Source organism: Lissotriton vulgaris, chromosome 1_1, assembly GCF_964263255.1.
Source record: "Lissotriton vulgaris chromosome 1_1, aLisVul1.2, whole genome shotgun sequence".
Taxonomy (NCBI): domain Eukaryota; kingdom Metazoa; phylum Chordata; class Amphibia; order Caudata; family Salamandridae; genus Lissotriton; species Lissotriton vulgaris.
Window position 1 is genome coordinate 1695211685 of NC_141685.1, and position 25263 is coordinate 1695236947.

General features: G+C 46.3%; 1 protein-coding gene across 1 annotated transcript in view; it reads left to right on the forward strand.

Annotated features, from left to right (window-relative positions):
• Positions 1-25263, forward strand: part of TASOR2 (transcription activation suppressor family member 2) — a 911282-nt gene that overhangs the window by 77090 nt on the left and 808929 nt on the right. Inside the window, exon 5 of the mRNA XM_086918936.1 lies at positions 24112-24203. Coding sequence (XP_086775062.1) covers positions 24112-24203 — 92 coding nt within the window. The remainder of the gene's footprint in view (positions 1-24111; positions 24204-25263) is intronic.

Here is a 25263-nt window from a genome sequence, read left to right on the forward strand (position 1 = left end):
GTGGGTGAGAGCACTCGCAGCTGCTTTGCCGGCTCACCGCCCTCTTCGTCCTCCGCCCTGGGGCAGGTGCTCTTCTCACCCGCTGGCCCCGTTACAGCAAGCCCCCTAGGGGCCGGATCAATAGCGCTGTGGCCCTGACACCGCACCCCTCGTCACGCTGGAGCTTCACCACCTACCAGGCAGAACTACTGGGGTCGGTGTCCGTCAGGTAGGTGGTCCAGGCGTGCGCTGTCCACCAATCCGCGGACCAAGTAGGCCTAATCTAGGCCCGGCCTTGTTCTCGTGTTCCTCGTCCTCCGCCTCGCTCTGCTAGGGTCGCCAGCTAGGGGGCGCAAACCATCGGGCCATCGCCCAAATCACGCGCCGCTACATAGGGTGAGCAAGCAGGCAACTCGTGGCAGCCCAAGGCCAAATCCAGACCGTCCGCACCTCCAGGTGGCCGCGCTCCTTGGTGTTACCAGCGCGGGCCTCCGACAGCGCCGGGTGTCTCGTCCTTATCAGGTGCCGTCACCACCGCCAGACAGCCGCATACTGCAATCGCCACTGGTAAGGCTCGGGGTCCTCTGCTCTTGACATGGGCCAGCCACTCCGCCTCAGCACGCAATCTCAGTAAGGGCCACACCACCTCCCAGGCCGCAGCCAGATCCTCGTAGGCCTCACACACGGAGGCTCGGAAGCGACATTGTGGCGCAAATTCCACAGCGCGTTTCTCCTCATAAGTTCCCTGAGCCCCTCCGTTGACTCGCTGAGTCAGATCGGCTGTGGATGGCCCGGGAACAGGCGATAAATCAAGGCCAATGAGCGGCAGCGCCGGAGGGACGCGAATCTGAGTCCTACCGCTTGGCCATCTTGGCCACGCCCCTCCCTTTTTTTACATTTTTAAAATAACAAGGAATCAACCAATTCCCAAAGCACTGGGATAAGAGTACATAACATATCCCGCATAAGCAAATTAACAAATGACAAACATAATAACTTCATGAGAATAGACATGCAACGTTAAACCTACGAGAAGGAGAGCACTGTGGACAAGCAAAATAAGAGCCAAAGCTCCAGCCTAGGCGGATCAGACCTGGGAGGCAGCATCTTGGACAAATAACCCCGAAGGGGATCCCAAATCCGACCCAGCCTTTTCCTCCAAAGGTCATTCTCAGTTGGCACCATCTCTAGCCTACTCGTATCTAATAATTCCGACCACCTGATCGATGGATCGGGTGGTTCACTGGCAAGCCTGAATCATGCTAAAACCAGCCTAGCTAACGTGATGGAGAACAAATATGCACCTGAAAGACAGGGGGAAGAGCTTCAGATCTGCAGAAACTGCCATATTGGATATACCAACGAATTTATCAAAAACAAACTTCTTACAGTCGTAGCACAGGGTAGGATTCAAAAATAAGACCGGCATTAACTCCCGTCCTCCCACAACATATTCACTGGTTAACAGGCCACAGCTTCAAAATAAAAAGACCATACGGGGCATAATGCCACTTATTAATACATTTAACCCCTTCGAGGCTGATGACGAGCTGGGCTCGTCATGGTGTAGCCTCCTCAAACACTGATGACGAGCCCAGCTCGTCATGAACAATGGGTTTTTTAAAAAGTCAGCATAGCAGCAGAATAAGAGCAGCGCGCATGTGGTTAAGGTGATATACCTTAATCTGAGATGTTCTAAATGCGACATCACTTTGCTACGCTGGAGATCGGCCCCGTGGTTTCCATAGTAAGCCAAGAACTCCACTTATTAGCCCTCTGCTGGAACAATTCATCTGCTTCATTATTTAAAGCCATATAAATTGAATTGTAGACATACACTAAATTTATCTTCCTAGTCGTTTTCCTAATAACATCCAATCAGGAATTATCAGTGCAATTCAGATCCTTTTCCTTAAGGCTTAAAATGAAGTGCTGCAAATGTGAATATTTGAAGAAAAACATAAACGGAAGGGGAACTTGCTGCTGTAAACTACCAAATAAAGAAAATACATCACCCTCAAAAAGTGTCCAAAAGTTAGAAGTTTGACCCTTCCCCATATCTCCCGGAACCCATCATGAAAGCCATTAGGAAAATTAGGATTATAACCCAAGTATGTAAACTGATTAAACTGGGTGATACCTGAAAATAATCTCCTAAAAGAACACCAAACTTAGGGGAAAACTTTTAACATCTTAAAGTGAGTATGCCTAAAGTACATTGTGTCGACAATACCTGAACCGTGGACAATCGATACACTCAGCTGAAAAAAGTCTGAGAACGTGCCAGCCAGTGGCCACAGCCTATACCCCAACACTGACTGGACTTGTGTGAAAAATTACGCCAAACAAGTTGAACCTGAGAATATGGAGTGATACCCTCTATCTTCCTTAGACTGCTGTAAAAACAGAATCTTACAATCGAGGTTTGCTATAAGCCGAGATAAATGTCTGCCATAGTGCCTCCACTCTGATAAAAAAGGCCTCTGGAAGGAAAATTATTTGAATACATCTGAAGAAGTAAAGATACTGAGGGAGAATAGTCATTTTTATAAGATTACTGTGACCTATAAGCTCCAAATGCCGATGATTCCTTTTAAGAAAGAATTACACTGAATGCTGATACAACTTCCCATAGTAATACTCCAGAATATTAGGGATGTTAAGATGACCCCGAAATAGACCAAGGACTGCACCCACCCCCGATCCTCGTCAGTCATTGGATAAAGTCTGAGTCTTTTCAGAGTAGCCAGCAACCTCCCCGAATGATTGAGCAGCTGCCACCACTGCTTTTAGTCTTCAAGTCCGAGCAGGTATCAAAACAGCATCCATGTATGAGAGACATTTTACTTCATTTTGGAATAACCTCAAAGGTTGTATCCCATCATTCCATTTAAGAGATTGAATGAATAATTAAAATTTAGAGTGTGATCAATTGCTGGGAGAGAGTGCACCTCTGCCAGTTACTGCGAATAATAGCAATAGGGTCTGATAAAATGCCTGCGCTGCGTATCCTTGCCTTAAGGCACAAGTAACAACGCCTAACCCTGGAAACAACGGCTCCCTGCCGCTGAGGCCACCTCCAAAGGCGTTACTGCCATGTTTACATGTGACGTTCTATCACGGCCCAGGATAAAACCATGTTGTTTTAGGTCAACCAATTTCGATATAATTTCTGACAGTTGATTGGCAACAATGTGTTTACAGATTTTAGAATGAGCAGTAATTAAAGAAATTTGGTGGTAAGACAATATTTGTCTCTCTCCAAGTCTCAGGGACGTTATTCGAAAAATCAAACAAATTAAAAAGATCCATTAACACTGGGGACACAATCTGTGAGATTATGACGTAAAATTCAGGTGGTATCTGGTTGGAATCCAAAGCCTTACCGCTAGCCAGGGAGCTTATGGCCTCTTTGACCTCAACAAAATGATAGGTGCCTCTAGTTTAGACCGCTGGGCAGGGGTCGCCCGACAGTCCAAATACCATTGAGTAAATCGAGAGATATCCTTGTCAGAAGAGAGACCATTCTCCCTATAGGGGTCCTGGTAAAACCCGTGAAAGACCTCCCACACTAAAGCAGGATCAGCAATTGGAAGGCCATTCTCATCCCTGATTTGCTGAATGCTATTTGCACTAGATCTATCTTTTATCCGAAATGATAACACCTGTCTAATTTCCTCACTATTCTCAAAGTATGTTATTCGTATGGCCCTACTGCTTTTGACTGCCCTCTCCCAGATTATTTTCCTAAGGTAAACACTGAGGACAGTAGACTGTACCAGTAGCCGCTCAGCCTGAGGCCTTTACCTCACCCTAGCAGAGTATTCTAGATCGGATTCAACTGACCCCAGAGACCGTTGGATGCTAGTTTCCTCCACCAATGCAGTCCTTCATTGATAAGAACCAAACTAAAGACTTTTACATCTGCAAAACGCTTTAAGGGAATCCCAGAGCACAAGAAGTGATGCTGTCCCTAGATTAAATTCAAGGAACCCCGTACATGCTATTCAATGAGCTAAGCCATCTTCTGAGAGTAACCTACGTTCAGATGTCCAACTCTGGAGGCCAGATACCCGAGTAGACACACCAGGTTGTATAAACAATGACAAGGTGTTATGGTCTGAAAGGACCCTTAGATTGTGTGTGATCCTAGAAAGGAAGCCAGCATATTGCTGACCAAACACATTCCAATCGTGACTTGGCCTTATGAGGAGCAGAAGAAAACGTGACTCCCGGATCCCTAGGATGCTTAACACGCCAAAGATGGACCAAAGCATTTGAGGATATTGGCTGTAGCCAGTACTTGCCCCGCTGGGCCAGGTCATTAAAAAGCTAACCTGAGTGCACAAGCTGGGATGCTGAATCATTCTTTGGGCATATTGTAACGTTAACGTTGCCACAAACAATATAAGGAGGGCCAGAGATGCAACTTCAATAGAAGAAAATCAAAAACTGTCTGGTCATCTGTGTTGGGCCTGTAAACAACACAAATAGTAAAGTGATTCTTGTCCTTCTGAATAGTCACCACCAACCAGCGCCCCCCCCCGGATCTGTTATTTGATGCAGAATCACCTACCGACTATCCTGTGCCAAAAGCGCAACCCTTCTCTGGAAAGACGTATAACAAGAAAGCGATAACGTCTTATATTAGAGTTCTTTTAATACTGGGCATTCAGTCTGAGATAGAGGAGTCTCTTGGAGACAAAAGATTTGTGGCCTAAGATTGTTTAGTTCCTTCTGTAGAAGTTTCCGCTTTTGTAACGACTTGACGGCATTAATGGTCCATGATAAAATATACAGCTGCTGACGAGGACCTCCGCTCTTACTAGCTGGTGCCATTACCCCATATTATCCACAGGCGTCTCCTCCCACAACACAATAAGATGTGCCAACTTCGAGAATCTTTTTCCAGATCAAGCTGAATATATATTTCTTGCAGTATAAGCGACTTGCTCCAAGTAAAATTGTCAAAATATATACCCCAAATGCTCTGAAGAATTAACACAAAAATCCTCAGCCCACTCCATTACAGGCGAGTCTGCCCCCCCCCCCACCCCTCCATGCCATGACCTATTTCCCTAGATCCCAACCCCATGCCTGGGTTGTGGTTCGGAAGCGGCCCACCGCTGACTCTGCACCATGCCCATCCCCCTACCCAGAGAGTTTAAGTCTAAGACCGAAAACAAGACAGCGCGAGCATCTCCCTGAGATAGAGTCTACCCAAAAATAAGGAGACCCTAATCATCAACCCAACCAACACACCCACGGTGTGAAAAAAAGAAAATCCCCAACCTTTCAACCAATAAGCAAACAATATCCAATCCTGAAGGCTGCAGGTGATTAATCCCAGCCCAATTTGAGCCCAAGTTCATTAACAGGAGAAATAACAAATGAGGCACCCCCCTGACCAAGCATACTCCTGATTCAAAAGGAAAAGAGGGTCATCTCCCAAGCCCCGGTTGACACTTGTCTAGCAGTTCATGTATTTTTTTGACCATCGTAACAATAAAAAGCCTGGCCATCTTTACGAATCAGGAGACTTGCAGGCTTCATAAGAGAAACAGACGAACCAAGCTTCAGGTGCGCCAGAATGGACTCCCGCAACTACCAACTCCTCACGACTGCATGATGACAAAAGACAGAGCAGACAAAAAATCGATATCACATGCTTTGTCCGGCAGCCTATTATTATTAATATTATTATTATTATTTGTAAGGCGCAGCGAATCATCCCCAGGGGGATCTCTCGGCGCCTGGGTAGCAGACAACATGTTAAGGAGTGCTCATTAAAACAGCCACGTTTTAAGCAGTTTCTTAAATTGTGCCAGATTGGAACAGGCTCAAATATCCTCTAGCAGTCTGTTCCAGTGGGTGGGGGCTAAATGAGAAAAAGCGCACCCGCCTGTTTTGGCTTTCCTGATTCTCCGAGTGCAGAGCAGATTTTGACTGCTCAATCTCAGTTGGCGCACAGGAATGTAAGGTTCTAATTTTTTCATTAGATAGGCCGGACCCATCCCCTGAAGTGATTTAAACACTAGAGTTAGCAGTTTAAAGACTGATATTTTTCTAATAGGGAGACAATGCAGTTGTCGCAAAAGGGGTAGTAACGGAGTGCGTGCAAGTTTATTGAGGGCTAGGCGCACTGCTGTGTTTTGAACAACGTGCAGCCTTGATAATAAATCTTGCCTAATCCCTACCAGTAGGGAATTTCCATAGTCTACTCTACTGACTGGAAGCCCCTGTATAAGGACTTTTCTGGCAGAAAAAGGAATCCAAGGGAAGATTTTTCTCGGCATTCGCATCACACCAAAGCATGTGCACAAGATGGTTTTTACATGCTCCTCCATAGAAAGTCTGTCATCAATTACGATGCCCAGATTCATCGCCCACTTTTTGGGTGTAGGTGCTTCCCCGAGTTCCACAGGCCACTAGTCAGAGGTCCATAACTACTCTGCTTTCCCAAACAGCAAAATCTCAGTTTTATTGGAGTTAAGCTGTAGGAAATTCTTACTCGTCCATGAGGCTATTTTTAGCATACATTTCTTAAATTTTTCTCTGGTCAGAGCAGGATCCTTCTCTATGGGGACTATCACCTGAGTATCCCCCGCATGCCAGATCGTATTGAACCTGCAAGATCTAATCATAAAAGCCAGGGAAGACGCATAGATATTGAACAAGGTGGGACTTATGATGGAACCCTGCAGTACTCCCTTGTCCACTACTGCGGTCTGTGTCACAAATGTGTCCAGTTGGACAGTAAGCTTTGCAACCATTTGAAGCCCTTCCTCTGACACCAGTCTCTTGAAGCTTATCCAAAAGGATCCTATGAGAGATGGTGTCAAAAGCTGCCGACTGATCAAGAAGAACTAACATCGTGAGGGTTCCCTTGTCCAGTAACATCCTTATCGAGTCTGTTACCTCCGTCAATACAGACTATGGGGGTCATTATGATAGCGGATTTTCCGCATCCTCGGGGCCGGCGGAAGCCACCGCCGGCCCCGAGGATGCGGAAAATCCTCAGCGGACTGACCAAAGACCCACCGCCAGATTAAGATGGCTGGTGGGTCCTGGTTTCCGTCCGCAGCTTTTCCGCCGCGGTCGGATTACAACCGCGGCGGAAAAGCTCTAATATGGTGACGGTGTCTTCCAGACACCGTCCACCATATTAGGATGTGCAGTAAAGTATGCTTTTCCGCGGCGGGTTTTCCGCCGTGGAAAAGCATACGGAACTTCACTGCGGGGGCCCGTTGCGGGCCCCCTAGGTGAAGGGGGGGGTGGGGGGTGCACATGGGGGGTACCTATGGTACCCCCCTGCATTTGCATGCAGAAAGCGGCAGGCACCGCGCGGTGCCTGCCTCTTTCTGCATGCAAATGCAATGCGTGCCTTTTTAACATTGCCGCGGGTGCAGCTTGAAGCTGCACCCGCGGCAATGTTAAAAATAGAGGATGTGACCGCCAGGCTGGCGGTCACATCCTAATTGCACAGGAGGGAACTCCGCATGCCATGCGGAGGTTCCCTCCTGCTCTGGGGTCGCGGACGGACGCAAGTCCGTCCGCGATCGTAATCGACCCCTTTGTGCTATAGCAAGCACGGAAACCTGACTGAGAATTATCGAGCTTAGGAGTCGCTGCCCGAAAGACCTCTTGTCGCAGGATGAAAATTTCAATATAAATCAGTATGGTGCAAGGGTACCGGGAGGGTTTACTAAGATGATGGAAAGGAAAACTATGTGGCCACTGTATCATAAAATCCATATCCTAGTTACTCAGAGCTAGAAATGCCTCTCAGAACAAACAGAATACGTAACCCCAGGGGCATCACCTTCAGCCAACTTTGGATCCCCCAAAACCCGCAGATTGTTCAGACGTGACCTGCTCTTCAATTCCTCCACCCTTGAAGACAACGTGATAATCTGCTGCTCATGCTGAGACACCTTCAAGCTGTTGGATTCCAATTTCTTTTAGAGAGTCACCTGGGAGGCTTCCATAACACCCAACTGTTACTAATGTACATATTGTTTGATAGTTTGTGAAGAACCACTTGGGTCTTAAGGTGGGCGGCCTTCAATGCCATTGAGTATGTGCAATAATCCTCTCTGTGCTGGAGAAGAAGATGATAAATGTCCCCTAATGTGGGTGAATTCTGTGTCAAGGCAGTAGATGGCGATCCAGAAGGGGATGCTAAATCTGCCAGATCCTTGGAGTTAGATGGTGCAGCCAGGAATGAGCCCCCTGCCCCCAGAGGAGAACAGTTCGTAGGCATCAATTCAGTTCCATCAGGATCCCATAAAAGCTCATCTTCCACCTCCAGTGGGGCAGCAGGTTCAAATAGGCCTTTAAGGAACACTGCAGACACAAGACCCTCTGTTGAATCCACAGGCAGGCCATCACCCTCACACCTCCATTGAGATTAAAAAAAAAGCGCACAGAAATGAGTGCCCAGATGTGGGCCTGGAGGGATCATTACGGACATTAGAGACAAGTACTGTATGGGTTACCTGCTCCAGACCTTCATCCAAATCGTCTTCAGAAAATGGAAAAAACAAGGCCTCCGGTCTCGCCCCTTCCCTACTGCCCCCCATCTCGCATTGAACTCCATGCTACCTGGGGGCAGAAGCTGAGCAGCCGGAAGAGATTGTGACTTGTCTAACAATGTCTGAGTGACCCCTGAAGGCTCCATTACATGAGCCACCGTGACTGGGACCACCGAAACACCCAGTTGAGGAAGTAAAGTAAGGATCAGTGGGATCAGCCTCTCGCTGTCGGATGTAGTTTCACTAGAACAGAGGGGAAAAGTTGAGGGTGCAGATAGTCATCCTCCCCCAATCCATACCGGACTCATTAGTTGTAGCAGAGAAGGTGGGCTCACTGTCAGAAACACATCTATTGTACGTTGGGTGCGAGGTACAAGACTGTCCCACCCTGGTCTGGTCGATACAGGAGTGTCCCCGTGTGCCATCTCGCTCAGGGGTATCTCCACAGTGGCCAATGCAGGGGAATCCTCTACCCTCACCTGAAATTTAGGGGAGACGAGGTGGGCAGTAGACTGCTTTCTACCCCTTTAGCCCACTGCGAGTATTAATACTGCCATCCCCCAACTTGCCAGGTAATAAACGCTTTTTCTCCTGCTTCTGGGAGATGTGGGAGATGTGAGAAGTGTCTGTACCCAGTTGACCCCTCTTCTTAAGGGTTCCCTTCGCAGGCATTCTACCCAAATCCAGCTTGTAGTTCTGGCAGCCCCCAACTGAAGCCTCCGAAATGTCCTCCGAAATGATTTGGCCTTCAACAAGCAGAGCGCAAGGTTTGCAGCTCGCTACAGTATATCTGACAGAGGGTCAGTCTAGTAAAAATGCGGTACCTGAAGCGAAAAATGATCAACAAAGTTAGACTGACGATGGTATGCGCCTTCCTCCGCACCGACAGAAGCTCAGCACTGTGACAGTAGGGCCCCCAACAATCAGCCTCCTCGAATGCTGCAGCACCACAGATCCCTCCACTCAAACCTCTGACTGCAGCCAACCGGCGTCCAATAGGGCCCCTCTATATTTGGACTTCGGGAATGCCCGCGAAAGCCGGTCAGCATGTCTCATTCTGCCGGCTCTTTGCCTTGAAGCCGGCAGCCGGAGCAGAGTCCGGGAAGCCTCCGAGGACTGGCGAACCATCAGAGGGTCAACCAGATAAGGTAAGATAAGGGAACAGGCGAGGGGCTGGGTGGGTGCCCTTCAAGCTGTAGGCACTGCTTAAAGGGTCTCCAGGGTTCAAGAGCACAGGACCGCAACGACGGTTCAGCTGTAAGCTGCCACTTTGACCCTCAACACTCCGTAAACAGTCTTCTTTCGCACCCTCAAATGGTCTTCCATCCATGCAGACATGCTGTGTCCACACTGGTATCCAGATAGACTGATCAGAAAATGACATTTGGCAGAAATGGACTAGTGGCACTACTATTGCAGGGCATATATTCTACGTTTGCAATTTCCACCATAAGAGAAAGAGTCCTAACCTGCCTCCTGTCTTCAAGATAGACAGAGCATCCTCTCATTGCCCTTTTCACTTCAAATCCTTTCCCCACAGACTGTGGAGTAAACTAGGGCTTGACCAGCTCTCAACCTGTGTTCTTGTTCAGCATGTGCCTCACACCCCTACCAAACCTGACTAGTTCCTTCTGCTTAACTTCTTACAGTTACACTGATGACATACACATCAGCCTAAAATTGTAAAACTCTTAAGATGTAGGGCCTGAGTTAGTTAGCTGAACAGGGTTTTTCACCAAACTCTTGGTTCGCCTTCCCAATTTCGAGGGTGTACAGTCCTTCAGAGTTAAGCCATTGTAGGAAAGTGGGTTTCTGATGCAATAACACCCCCCCCCCCAACACACACACACAATGCAGGCTACGTGTTTTGGTGCAGAAAAAAGTGAAGACACCCCTCTAGCTGGGTGCACTATACCACTGGTACAGTTGCATGAGCACTGTACCCCTACAGTGTCTAAGTCGATTCGTAGTAAGTACAATTCTTGTAAGTGGAGTAAAGCAATAAAGAGTGTGTGGTCTGGGATTTTGTCATTTGAAACCTCACAGCACCATAATGGCTCTACTGAGTTCTGGGAAGTTTGGTAGCAAACTTCTCAGCATAATAATCCCACACTGATGCCATTGTAGGATTTATTATACAATGCACTCAGTAGGCATCTTAGGGAGGCCCCCTGAAAAACAACCAGCCTCTGGTGGGTTCTCTGACTGGAAAACACCAGCCTGTTACCACCAGACAGGATTCTGGACCCTTGAGGTGAGAGCCTTCGCTCGCTGGCCCCAGAAACAAAGCCATTTCCTGGGAGACCCATCTGTGGCAAAGGAGGTTCAAAGGCCTTGTCGCCTTTGCAGCGCGACCCCCAGCCTCTCCTGTTATCAGGAGCAGGCCCCCTTCCTGTATAATCCCCTTTTCGGCTGGAAAAAATCAGAACAGCCAAGAAGGTGTGCCCACCTCTGCCATCCCCACCCCTCAGGTGGGTGAGGTGAGGTGAAGCCCACTCTTCAGTGCCCGCCATCTTGCAGATGGCAGGCACCCTCCAATTAGGGTCAGGGTTTGTCAGGGGGTGTAGTCACCCTAAGGATAGTAGCCCATTGGCTACTACCTTGAGACCCCTAAAACGCCCCCTAAATACAGTATTTAAAGGGCAGCTCTGAACCCAGAATCGACGACCTAAGAAGACTGGAACCCGAAGATGTTGCAGAAATGAAGACTCCAGGCCCAACTTGACTTGTCTGCAGCTCCGAATCGCCCTGCGCAGGAAACGACCGCTCCAAAAAGGATCAGCCACCTTCAGACTTGGTGAGGACAGACCCCCTGCTTCAACAATGACTCGAATTCCTGAAGACAGCGGCCCGGTCCACAAAAGAAGATCAAGCCCTTAAGAAATCAAGAACCCCTGTTCCAGGACTCTATTTTGCACCCTCCGTCCATGACCCATGTGTAGAGGGTCCACAGGTCCTGAAGTGGTTCCCCAGAGATCCTGACCTCCAATCCATTGTGGAGCGTCACCTCCAAGGTCCAGTGTTAAAGCCTGCATCCTCTTCACATGACCCCTTCGAACACGACCTTCCCATTAAGGAGAAACCCGATTTCACAAGACACCCCTGAATCCTCTGGCCCTGTGTGCTGGTGACCAGAACCAATGGTGCCCCAACATCGTCTGCCATCTCAACTCCTTCTCCTGGCTTTTGGTTCCCTCTAAGAGACCACCTGGTCTGAGCCTGCAGCCTGAAACCAGACTTGAAGCTCTCCATAGGATAACATTAGCCACCCGACGCTGTGTGAGCACCCTGCAACCAGCCACCCCTGTGCTCCTAGTGGTGTGGTTTTAGTGCTGCCTTGGGCCCGCTTTGTACTTACCTTAAGTCCTGAAGATTGTCCTCCAAGGCTGCTTAACCTCCCGGTGAGCAGCCTCCAACCGATGGGCCACTAGTTTCCATTGACTAGTATTGGCATGCCTGCACTCTGCGCCTGACTGTCCTAGTGCCACTGGTGGTGCACCTTGAATGCAGAATTGAACCTTAGGAACCTTGGTTCTACCCTCCAAAATTCAGTTACCAAAACCGTTTACTTACCTGCAAACGTAACTCTGTTTTTTCCTCTATAGAATTGCATGGTGAGGTTTTTCTCTGAAAAATGTTCTGTTTACTCTGTCTAGTACTGCAACAAAAGTAACGTTGTGTTTTCAAATGAGTTAACCTGCTTACTGATGCACCGCAATGTCTAAACTGTGTGATTAGTTGTTTTGCACAAAGTTAGAAAGTAACTGAAAAGTACCTAAAAAATTATCATCTAAAGTAATTACATGTATTCTAAAGAGTGTACAACACATTTTCTGTACTGCAATAACCCAGTATGCTTCTCCAAAACCAGTACACACCGTATTTTGAAAAGTGTTATTGTTCTGAAAGTATCACTTACCTGCTACTAAGTACATCTTGGTTCTAGTAATAAAAATAATAAAGTAACAACGTTTTATACAAACAATTCGTCTGGATTCAGTCTTTGAGTGTGTGACATAATTTCTTGCCAATGCTTAAAACTACCCTCTGATAAGCCTGTCTGTTCAACCACACTACCACAAATGAGAGTAAGGTATTATCTACTTTAGCCTCACCGAATCCTCTGAGGATCAATCCACTGGACTAGGTGCACACTATACCTTACTTTGGTATAATATATACAGAGCCAGATTCCTACACCGTAACACAGTAATTATTCTAAATCCAGCTTGCTATTTACTCGTAATACCAATTAACCATACCAGAACCATCAAGTGCTCCATGGTCACACCATTTATCAGCAAGTAGTTGGGAACTAAAACTTCTCTTGAAATGCAGCAAATGAAATTATCACTATCCAACCCACTGATATTCTGATGATGAGTTCATTTGAATCAATTTAATTACTTGGATGATAGTTTAGATATTATGGATTAGGTGAGGTGAGAGCAGTCACTAGCATAAGCCATGTCCAACTTATCCACTACGCTCACCTTTAGCAAAGCTTTTCTGATGACTAAAAACTGAAGAATGGGAGTTGCTACATCTCCCTAGTTGCGGCCCTGTACTTGTTTCCTTGCACGCCAATTCTAAAAACTGGTTCGTTCAGCAGGGAATAGCATTCAACCTCATTTTCAAAATTGTATTGCAGATTAATCACAGCTGTGGGATCAAAAATCAGTTGGTGGCAAGTCTTTGAGCCTACCTTATGCTTACAATAAAAACAAGGAGCATATTTGGTGTTCCGTACCAGCTAAATACTGGACAGACAACCACATAATTGATGATTCTGCTGTAAAAATGTACCATATCAGTAAACATTAAAGTGGCCCAGTAAAACAATATGTAAAGCAAGTGTACTAACAGATAAAGATACATACATTTATTTCTAACATGCATAGGTCGAATCCATAGTACCACAGTACAGCATAACTAACCTGCAAAAACTCTGCATAGTGTCTTGCAGAAAGCATTTTAAAGAGACCTGTCAGGCAAGACGGCTCTGCTGATAGTCACTAGGTCTATTTATGGTGATTTAATCTGAATGCAAGAATGTAATTCCCTGCATCCTGGTTCAGGTTAAATACCTTTGTTTATATAAAACAGGACAAACTGTAGGATATATATGCAGATGTGCGGAAAATAGGCTATTTATTACCACTGTTTAGGAAGGGGACCAACATGACACATTTGAGGCACTACTTCTCAGAAGCCTAAGTCACACATCATAGACTATAGAGAGTATATTACACTCTGCACAAATGCATTTATACTATACTAGCAGCCCGTCCCGACGTTGTCCGGGGGGTCCCCCTTTGCGCACCCGCCACCTTCAGGGACCGAGACTTACCGCAGGCGTGTGTGAGCGCTAACGGGCCGCTTCACCCACCTCAGCCCGAGTCCTTTCCTCCGCTCCTCCCAGCGTTCCTGTCAGCCGCACATTGGAGACTTCCCACAGGCGCGTACCTCAGCCCGAGTCCTTTCCTCCGCTCCTCCCCGCATTCCTGTCAGCCGCACATTGGAGACTTCCCGCAGGCGTGTGCGAGCGCTAACGGGCCGATCCTTCCCGCGCTTCACCTACCTCAGCCTGAGTTCCTCGCTCCTCCCCGCTCTCCTGTCTGCCGCTCCTCGACCTCCTCGCGCTCCTGTCCGCCACTCCCCCGCGCTAGATGATGTCGGCCCGCACGTTCACGTCGTTAGCGCACACGCCCGGCGCTACTTTCAAGGGACTACTTTTTTATGAATGTATATTTTTTATAGAAGGTATATTTTGTGGGTATATATAGCCTATGTCACTCTGCAGACCCTGACAATTCCAATGATGTATCTTGTGTTTGGATTGGCGCTGTGGTTCCCGAGTTTACGAGCCTCAAAGGTTCAAAGTTCTTACTTTATAATAGTAGTATAGATACTAGCAGCCCGTCCCGACGTTGTCCGGGTATGAATTGCTGCCAGCCAGTAGTATATTGTTTTGTAGGATTTCGTTTTGATAGCATTCCTCATCTGTGACAGGCCTGTGAAACGCTTCCATTCACAGTGCACTGCTGATGCACTTAAGAGTGCGCATTCAGTAGTGTGTGAACTTGAGTTTCCCTACTTTATTTTTCCTTGCAATATTATATAGCGCAAACTCGACAACATGGCATGAGCACAATTTACATTACAGAAGAACACATTCATTTGTGGTAGGAACGGGGAGACAAAGCGATTTGCCTGGAATCACAGCATGTTGAGTGATGCCGAGATTCGAACATAGCTCCCCAGCTCTAAAGTTCGCAATTCTAGAACTTGTGGCGGGAGGTGTGTCTAAAAGTGTATGTCGGTGCTGGCCATCAATGAGCGAGACCTGTGCATTTTTCAAATGGGTGGTGGAAAAAATATGAGTATGTTGCTGGAGATGTGGGCCACTGTGCCACCAATGTACTTACCGGGGGAGGGTAAACACCCATTATTCCACAACTTTCTTTCCGCATACCATCACTCCGCATACTTTCATTACGAAAGTAACATGACTCTGCAATACCATTATAACGCATGGCATTACATTTTATATGCTTTTACCACGCATACATTTACAACGAAATTCGTTGTAAATGCATGAATGGTAAAGCATGTTTTTTTTAAATGTTTGGATAAGGTAAGTATGGCTATAGGGGTATATGTTTTGGGGTATAGGGGTATTTTTAGGGTTCAGGGGTAGGTTTAGGTTTTGGGGTACAGGCATATTTTAGGGTTCAGGGGTAGGTTTGCGTTACAGGGTTATCTTTATGGTTCAGGGCTAGGTTTGGGTTTTGGGGTACAAGGGTATTTTAAGGGTTCAGGGCTAGGTTTGGGTTTTGGGGTACAGGGGTATTTTTAGGGTTCAGGGCTAGGTTTGGGTTTTGGGGTACAGGCATATTTTAGGGTTCAGGGGTAGGTTTGCGTTACAGGGTTATCTTTATGGTTCAGGGCTAGGTTTGAGTTTTGGGGTACAGGGGTATTTTTAGGGTTCAGAGGTAGGTTTGGGTTTTGGGGTACAGGGTTTTTTTTTTTTTTTTTTGGTAGACCTTTATTCACATCATCAGAGAGTTACACAGCCAGGAGCCTACAACCCTGGGGCCGGCTGCAATCAAAATAAAGTGCGTGTTCAACATGTATTATACACAGCCATTCAGCCGACAACTTCCGTCCGGCGGCGTGAAGTACATAAATGAGGCCTATTTTATGGTAATTTTGTTGGTGTATTAAAACATACACAGTAAACATTAACAAAGAACACCCCAACCACGAGACCTACACATATTAATCGTCACGGTCAAGTAGCATATTGCAACAACCTCGATCCATGCACCCAGATCACCCCCCATCCCACCCCCACCCATAACAGTCCCCCGCACACCCATCCACACTGTGTTACCTATCATTCCGTGTCAGATTCCAACGTGACCAAATAGTCAGTAAAGTAGGACCAAAAGTCTTTGGGCCTAGAGCGTGCAGGGGGTACAGGGGTATTTTAAGGGTTCAGGGCTAGGTTTGGGTTTTGGGGTACAGGGGTATTTTAGGGTTCAGGGATAGGTTTGGGTTTTGGGGTACAGGGGTATTTTTACGGTTCAGGGCTAGGTTTGGGTTTTGGGGTACAGGGGTATTTTTACGGTTCAGGGCTAGGTTTGGGTTTTGGGGTACAGGGGTATTTTTAGGGTTCAGGGGTTGGTTTGGGTTTGAGGTACAGGAGTATTTATAGGGTTCAGGGATAGGTTTGGGTTTTGGGGTACAGGGGTAATTTTAGGGTTTAGGGATAGGTTTGGGTTTTGGGGTACAGGGTATATTTATAGGGTTAAGATGGGTTAGTGTTTAAGGGTGTTGCGGTATTTTAAGGAGTAAGGGTGGGTTATGGTTATGGGGTGCAGGGGTATTTAAAGGGAGCAGGGTGGACACCCGGAGCTGGAATGTACAGAACCTGGGAAGAAAAAACAATGAAATATTGGGCACAACGCTCGCTTTTTTTCCCCGTAATCCCGCGCCCCGCACACGTCCACGCCCCCAGCACACTCCCACAGCACTCGATATGAGACTTGGCATGAAGGGCGGAACGTACCACACGCCCCCATCGTTTGTCACGCCCCCAGCACAACCCAGACACGCCCACAAGGGACTACTTTACTGTCACGATTCTTTTACCTTTTAAATGTATATGGTGGGCGTCTGCATAGCCTATGTCCTTCTGCTGCAACTGCCCTTTCCAACGCTGTATTGGGTGTTGTGATTGGTGCTGTGGTTCCTGAGATTACCCGCCTCAAAGGTTTGGGCTCTCTCTTTATTATATTAGTATGGATATGGATAAATGATGAAGGGAGGTGACCTGTTGGATCAAACACCACTCCTGGTGGTGTCCATTTTCTTACGCTGGCTTCAATCTTACACTTGTTTACTTGATAGATCTGCTCCAGACGTTGCCCTAGCTGTGCTATGGAGTTCTGTTTACCCTCACACAGTATCAGGGTAGTGGCACCTTACCAGCTACAATGTCAAGCTTGGCAATTCCAGTACAATGCTATGCATCTGATGGTGTGATTGCACAATATTATAGTACACTAGGCTGTGTTCTGAAGGCCACAATGCAGCAAGTTGCAGTTGAGGTGTGAGTGCAAGAGTAAACTGAGATGTGAGTGAGCATTTGAAAGAGGTTACTGGTGCAAGTGTCCCTGCCGGTGTGAGTACTAGTCCCAGTACATGTGTGAGTTTAATTGTGAGTAAAGTTACTGTTGCAAGCAGGTGTGATTAAAGCTGCGAGTGCCGGTGTGAATGCAAGTGTCAGTGCAACTGCAAGTGCCATTGGCAGGGTGAGTGGAAGTGGTAGAGTGAGTGGAAGTGGCTTGAGTACCAGTGTCAAGGTGATTGCCAGTGAAGGTAGGAACACATGCACATTTGAAGTTATTGTTACTAGTGCCAGTGCAAGTGTGAACGAGGGCATTAGTGCATGCTCCAGTACGTGTGCAAGTGTGAGTAAGTGAGGTTGCTTGTGCAGGTGCCAGTGTAGGTTTGAGTGATGTTACCGGTGCAAAGGCCATGATGGTGCACGTGAAGGTATAAACATGATTCAAATGGTACAAGTGCAGGTGTGAATGCAAGAATAGGGGAAAGTCGGAGTTGTTGCTGGTGTGAGCGCAAGTGTCAAAGGTGTGATTTCCGGTGTGTGTGGTTACTGGTGCAAAGTATTAGAGCAGATCCAAGAGAAGTTACTAGTGTAGTTACTAGACGCTATGCTCCAGCCCTGTCAGATAAGCAGTGTTCGGTGCCCAGCTGCTCAGCCGTTCCCCTCAAAGACGCAAGAGACATCAAAGAAAGCTTGTTGCCTGTCGGCAGACGTCTCAATGCCCTGAGTGGGAAGACCCGGAGCCCTGGGCCCTGCCTCAAGCAGGAGACGGTCCTGGACTGTTCAAGTTTCTGAAGGGGTCTAGTCAGGAATTCTCTGAGTTCTTGTGCTGCTCCTTAGCGAGACCTAAAAGGAGCAGCGCCGGGACCTACAGAGGTGGTGGTGGATGATACTGGTGGCTCCGTGCAACAACACCAGGCACACTAAATAAAATGGTGGGTTTTTGAGGTTGTGAAGTGTTCAATAGAGAAACAGTATGTGGATAAGCTACTCACCATTATGGGAAACAGATAGATATGGCCTTAATTGTATAGTGGAATGGTATTCTTCATCTGTACACAAATGACATTCTGTTCAGTGTAAAATAACTCTTTGCCTATATTAGGTTTTAAACGGTCTCACCAATCTGTATTTCTTTAGCCACTATAAAGTCCAGCAGTCCTATTTATACATATTTACTTTGTCTGACACACAGAAAGCCCGACTTATCACTCAGAGTGGCTTTAATTAGTTGTAACAGCAGCCTTTCTAATATTGCTTATGCACCTGAATGGACTTTCACGCCTTTCTAGTTACCTTTCAGTTTGTTAGCTCCTTTCTCGTTGTGATACTTCTTCTTTATGGGTTCAGTGACCATGAATGGATGTTTCACATTTTGTTAGTTATGCTCCTTGTAGGTCTCGTTCAACTTGGAAATATTTTCCGACATACACTATGCTATGAATTGTTTCTTGTTGGTTTTTTGTTTTATCCAATATATTACCCACATTTATCTCAAATGCCTGAATACAGCATATTACATAATTCACATTATGGTAGACACTAATTTCATTAGTGTGCATTTATGAATTCAACAAACCCCTTTTTCCATTATCTTAATTACTGTGATACAGAGTTATTTCACCTGTTCTAGAAGGCCACTAACATGGTGCTTGCATTTTTATGGTTTATACTTTGGAGAGTGGTTTTAGTCCGAACTTTAGCACTTCCACACGCAGTTACAATTCCTATTTAGGTAAGCACTCTGTATTTGTTTATATAGATGAGATGAGCGGACCTATTTAAATACAGTGACTACGAGCTATTTCATTTTTAACATGAGACGTCCAGCATGGCTCCTTTATGATTTGCTTTTACCTTGTTTAGACAGTTTACATGTTGGGAGTGTGGTTTAGTCAAAGCCGTGGCGCTTCTACACAGGTACCGATGTGGACAGCGTTACTATATTCTTTTTGACTCAGAGTAAGTATTCATCCCAATAAGTGTCTGGATTGGCATAGTGGTTTTCAAAAACTAGATTTTTTTTTCTTTAGTTTGCCCTAGTGTTTGTGTATCAAGCACGACCCATTTCAAAGTGTGGATAGCAGTAAGTCATTCTTCCTAATAATGATACTGCTGGGATGCCCCGAGCATGTATTAGTTCTATCAAGTCCTCCATGAAATTTGCTCTAGAGGAAACAGAAAAACAGGATAAATAGTAGACGGATTAACTTATCGGACCCTCCTGCAGGATAAGAAGAGATTCTAAAATATTTTTTTTTGTTTTGTTTTGATTTTAATTGGAAGCAGTACAGCGTCCCTTATGATGTAAGTATTGGGACGAGGAAATGGTACAAAATGATAATGGCACTTTTGCTGAATTTATTTGTGCCCAGATGAGATCACATTGTCAATTACTTAGGCCTGTTCTATCTGCCAGTCTATCTGGAAAAAATACTGGGACCTTTCTTGACACAGCACTTATAAGATTCACCACCTTAGATTCATCTTTGAGTCTCTTCGGGGTTGGCATCCTTTGTCGGAGGCCTTGTGTAATGCCAAACTGAATACTGTTTTCAGAAGGAAAGATTAGTGATATGGAATAATTCTGCAAGTCTATCAATATGTCATAGGAATTATCTTAATCTCAACTGAGCACTTGTAAAAGTAAAGGCTTCCATTAACACACACTGCCCGCCTCACATCTATATACAATTCTGGGGCTTACATTAAAGCTTTATCTAATTTGCTTAACACTACTACCCTCAACCTAGACCAGAGAATATTCTCCACTGCCTGCACATCCTGTTCTGTTACCACCTCAATCATGTCCCTTACTTTGTAGTAATCAATCTTTAGCTGGGTACTACATGCTCCGTCAGTGAAAACAGTTATCTAATATCATGTAAACCTGGTGGCGTAATGTTTAGGTGATCTCTCCGTCTCAATTCCAAGACATAGGGTTTGCTTTATTGTTAATTTTATTATTTTGCTGTAGGTTTGGGGCATGAATGGTAGGTTTCATAAGACTTCAATAATGCCTTGCTATGTTCCTTTTAGTGGAAGATTAGTTGATAATTTTGATATGGGTTAAACAAGAGTAGACCCAGAAATTATGTAAACAAAATTAAGGTAGTAAGTACCCTGCTGCTGCATAATTGCATAAACGTGTAGACTGTGTGCTTTATGTGACGTGTGTTGCTTGCCCTTCCATTGTTCCAAACCTGGTTGAGTGCATTCTACCTCTTAGATCCTTCAAGATTTAAATGCATAGGTGGCAAACAATTTGGCTACATGATGATCCCCAGCTTGACTTGTTGCCCAACCTGTAATTATTGTCACTTCTTTCCTGTCTTCTTTGTGAACCTCCTATAAAGGAATCTGTCTTAGTCGTAATATTGACCTCCTCTCCCCATTTACTGAAAGTGAGATTGGTGGTCTCTCTCCTGGGTGTATTTTGACTGATCATCAGTGCCTGTCCTGCCACCTCCGGTGGATTGCTAGTCCTGCCATTTGTGACCACCATGTTCATTCTCACCCAAGTGTAGGCTGCACTTGCGCAGTTCGGTCCGAAGATTTTATTTCTTCTAGTTAGAGGGCTTGAACCCGCCCCTCTTCTCCATTGGCTGGCTTCCTAAATGGAGGCCAGCCATTGGAGGAGAGGGGCGTCACTCGGTTCAAGCCCCGTCTTTTTCGGATTTGGGGGTGTGTTTTTTGCGTTCTTTCTATCTGTGACGTCATCCGCCACTCAGCAAAAAACCCGCCCCTGAATCCGAAAATGGCGGCGCTTTTCTTATGTGATTGCGTGTAACAAGAGGGAGAGAGGACTAGTTAGCTAGTCCGAGTCCCCGAGGGTTTATATGTGATTAAACAAAGAGGACTAGCTTAAGTTGACCAAAGTGTTGTAGTACTCAAATTAGTTCTGTCACGGGCACCTTGTTGGTGTATTCATGAAGCCCTCACCCACCAACCTAGTTGGTGGCATGCTTCATCATCGGGCCCACCCAGTGACACCTAGTATGTCCCGGGTGTCCTACGACGCCTGATTACAGCGGAGCTGGTATATTGCTGAGAGTGCAGTGAGGTTGGGTGAGTTGTGATTTATAACTGCTTGGTGGTGGTCCCAGTTCCCGAGGGTAAATTAAATTTTAATAACTGGGCCGTTACCAGCGGTTAAAAGTAAGGCTACAGGACGCGTGAGGGTGGCGAGTTACTGCCCCCTGCGTCCTTCAGATGGTCGACATGTTTCAGCCAGTGCCTTAGAGTATTCTGGCTTTCCTCAGAACCGTTTTTTAAAAAGGTGTGGTGAAATAAAACAGACTTACTGTTGTGGTACAGACTATGTGATACACTCACTAAGGTGTTTTTCTATATGTGAGAGGGGGATTCCCTTCTCATGCATACGCTTTGGGTTATTAGACAAGGCTTCCTGGAGGGATATGCCATTTCGCCCCGACCGCCACCGCAAGAAGTTGGTGAGTGCTTGCTTTTCTGCCATCCCTGTTCCTCATTCTGCTCGCTGCTCGGCCCCCCACCCCCCTGTTTCTCGTCCCGCTCGCTCTTCGCCACCCCGTGTTCCACGGCGCATCCACAGTGCACACCTACCCCCCCTCCCCCCCCCCCCCTCTCGCATCCATCATCCTGGGTGGTCACTTGACCCTGGTTTCCCTCTGTTCACGGTGCGTCTCTCTCACTCTCAGTAGAGCGCCTGCCAAGGAGAGGGCTCCCATTACAACTGGCAGCTGTGCGGGGTTTGCCCGGTATCCTATTTTGTGTGGGTTTTTAAAGTCTAATTGAAAAATAAAATGGTACGGTTCGCAGCGCAAACCGTGCCATGGTTTGCGATCCTAGACGCATCCGCAGGTTTTTTCCGTTTATTTTATTGGCTGTTGTTTATCCCCTCCACGAGCTTTCATTGATACCGTGTCAGCTTGCACCCTTTCACTGTGGCTTGAAGGAGGGTTCACCGGCTCAGAGGAGTGTCTCCCTCATAGTCTGGCGGGCAGTGCAGTGTGCTGTTCCTCGGTCTGCCCGAGCGCCGTCTGAAGTCTCACCGGGGGACACCGCCCTCCCTCGGTGGTGAAGTGTCCTACCAGTTCATGGAGCAGGCTGGGGCGGAGGCGAGTGCAGTCAGCGGCTCCCAAGCCACAGCCCATCTGCGCTGCTTCAGTCGGGTGCGCGTGTGACACACTCACTCATTCTTTTTTTGCGCTTTTATATAGCTCGAACTTGACCCGAAGGTATTCAAGCACTTTGCTGGAGCACAATGTTTTTGGTAGGCACTGTGAGTACGAATGATTTGCCCAGAATTACAGGATGTTTAACATGGTTCATCAGCACCAAAGTCGGCGGCTCTGGCCTTTAGGCCACACCCACTTTTATTATGTTCTGCCACTTTACGTGCATTTATATAACGCTATCAACCTTTCCTTTATTTCTTCCTCAGGATTATTTTGTCTCTTCATTCTGAGAGTATCTTAAATTGATGCAGTATGTTGTGAATATTTTCTAAATAAGTGTTACACTCTAGGTGGATATCCCTGATGCAGAGCTGTGTGCGTGGTATTTTTTCTGATTTAATCTAATCGGTTTTAAGATGTGAGGCCTGAGAGGTTACTTCATTATTATATAGCGCCCTGTCTGGGACCAGTTTACAACCAAGAACTTAGGCACAACACAAGAAATACAAGAGAGTAAGGTGATTCTTTCTTTCTCTGCCGAAGAAGGAAGAGTCCCTAAAAGCACATTTTGGGGCACTGCTCTGGGTGTGTGTTTGGCTCTGGGTGTGTGTGTGGCTCTTGGTGTGTGTGTGTGGCTCTGGGGGTGTGTGTGTGTGGCTCTGGGGGTGTGTGTGTGTGGCTCTGGGGGTGTGTGTGTGTGGCTCTGGGGGTGTGTGTGTGTGGCTCTGGTGGTGTGTGTGTGGCTCTGGGTGTGTGTGTGTGGCTCTGGGTGTGTGTGTGTGGCTCTGGGTGTGTGTGTGTGGCTCTGGGTGTGAGTGTGTGTGGCTCTGGGTGTGTGTGGCTCTGGGTGTGTGTGTGTGGCTCTGTGTGCGTTTGTGTGTGTGGCTCTGTGTGCGTCTGTGTGTGTGTGTGTGTGTGTGGCTCTGTGTGTGTGTGTGTGGGCTATGTGTGTGTGTGTGTGTGGGCTCTGTGTGTGTGTGTGGGCTCTGTGTGTGTGTGTGGGCTCTGTGTGTGGGGGGGCTCTGGGTGTGTGTGTGTGGCTCTGTGTGTGTTTGTGTGTGTGGCTCTGTGTGTGTTTGTGTGTGTGGCTCTGTGTGTGTGTGTGTGTGTGGGCTCTGTGTGTGTGTGTGTGTGGGCTCTGTGTGTGTGTGGGCTCTGTGTGTGTGCTCTGTGTGTGTGTGTGGGCTCTGTGTGTGTGTGTGGGCTCTGTGTGTGTGGGGGCTCTGTGTGTGTGGGGGGGCTCTGTTTGTGTGGGGATAGCTTTTTTTGTAGGTGGCTATGTGTGGATAGCTTTTTTGTAGGTGGCTCTGTGTGGATAGCTTTTTTTGTAGGTGGCTCTAGGTGTTGATAGCTTTTTTTGTAGGTGGCTCTATGTGTGGGTGGCTCTGTCTGCGTGAGGGTGGCTCTGTGTAGGTGGCTCTATGTGTAATGACCCTGTGTGGGTGGCTCTATGTGTGTGTGGGTGGCTTTGTGTGTGTGGCTCTGTGTGGGTGTAAATGCAATAGGTCATGCATTTGCGAGCGATTAAGCTATTGGCATTGTAAATGACAATGCCATTTATTTAACGATTAAGCTATTGGCAATGTAAATGACAATGCCATGTATTTATGATTAAAAAAATATATATATATGTCATGAGCAATGCCAATAGCTCTACCTTTAATAATGCAGAGACTGTTGCATTGTAAATGCTTGTTCATTCATGGTAATGAAAAACGTTCCAAGCTACTGGCTTGGTTATAAAATCTACAATTCTTTGTGTAGCATTTCGAAACATATTTAAATAGCCAAATTGTTCCTTTTACAGGTGTTTATGTCTCCAAGTATGCAGATTATCTCCATCCAAGACCTTGGTATCAGGGGAAAGCAGGATACATTGTTATATTCAAAATAATTAAGGTAAGTTAATAACAAAAAATCATCCTACATTTACCTTCCTCATTTACTGGGATTAGTTCCAAGATCATTTGTACTTTATTTGCTTGTTTAATTCCCAGTTGAAATGGTAATATTCCAAACCGTGTCTGAAGTCTGTTATGATAAGAACCCTTTACTATAGACAATCTGTTAACTTTTTACTAGTTTTTCAATTCAATTCAAGAGTTCTTTATTCGATGATTAAAAATCACCATAAAAGCACATATATATATATACAGTTAATTAAAAATCCCATTAAATCATGAACAGAACTCTGCCTATAGTACAATCTAATTTTTAAACAGAAAGAGAAAACAGTATAAATGCATTGGAGGTCTTATCAATCAATCCCCCCCTCTAGTTACCCTCAATCGGACCGCCACTTTAATGAAATACATAATACAACACAATGTAAAAGGGTCCGTCGCCTGTTGTAAATAAATTATAGCAGCTCTAGCATATCTCAAATTAGCTTGTTTTAAAATATCTACCAAGAATCTTCGTCTGGGCATTGAGTAAAAAGAACACAATAATACAAAATTAAGGGAATCCTGCAGGGACCTATTGTCGTAGCCGTAGGGTACCACCTTCTGCTCAATTGTAGTTAAAAACCCTGACGGGGACGCCAATAAATAGGGTAATAAATTGAGCCTAAAACAACAGATTAAAAACCTATCTTGAGCATTGTGCATAAGGTATAAACATGGCTCCATTCCTTCAGTACTTTTGACAAGATTATGGGCACTCACAGTTTTTTTAGACCCTTCAACCTCAGCTCTGTATTTTATTTTCTGGGTTAAAAAGGCTCTCTTTACGATCACTTTGTCCTGAGGTACAATTACTTCCTAGTCGACAAAGAGATTCTTATAGCCCAGGGTTTCTAGGGTGGCCTTTACATAGTTGAGCCATGGAATGCTCATACATTTATCTTTTCCTAGGCAATTACTTACAATTTCCCTACTCAAGGGCGCCTTAAGGTTTGGCCAGATTTTCAGCCAGGCCAGGATGGGTCTGAGCTTCACCAGATCTTCGAGGTATGGCC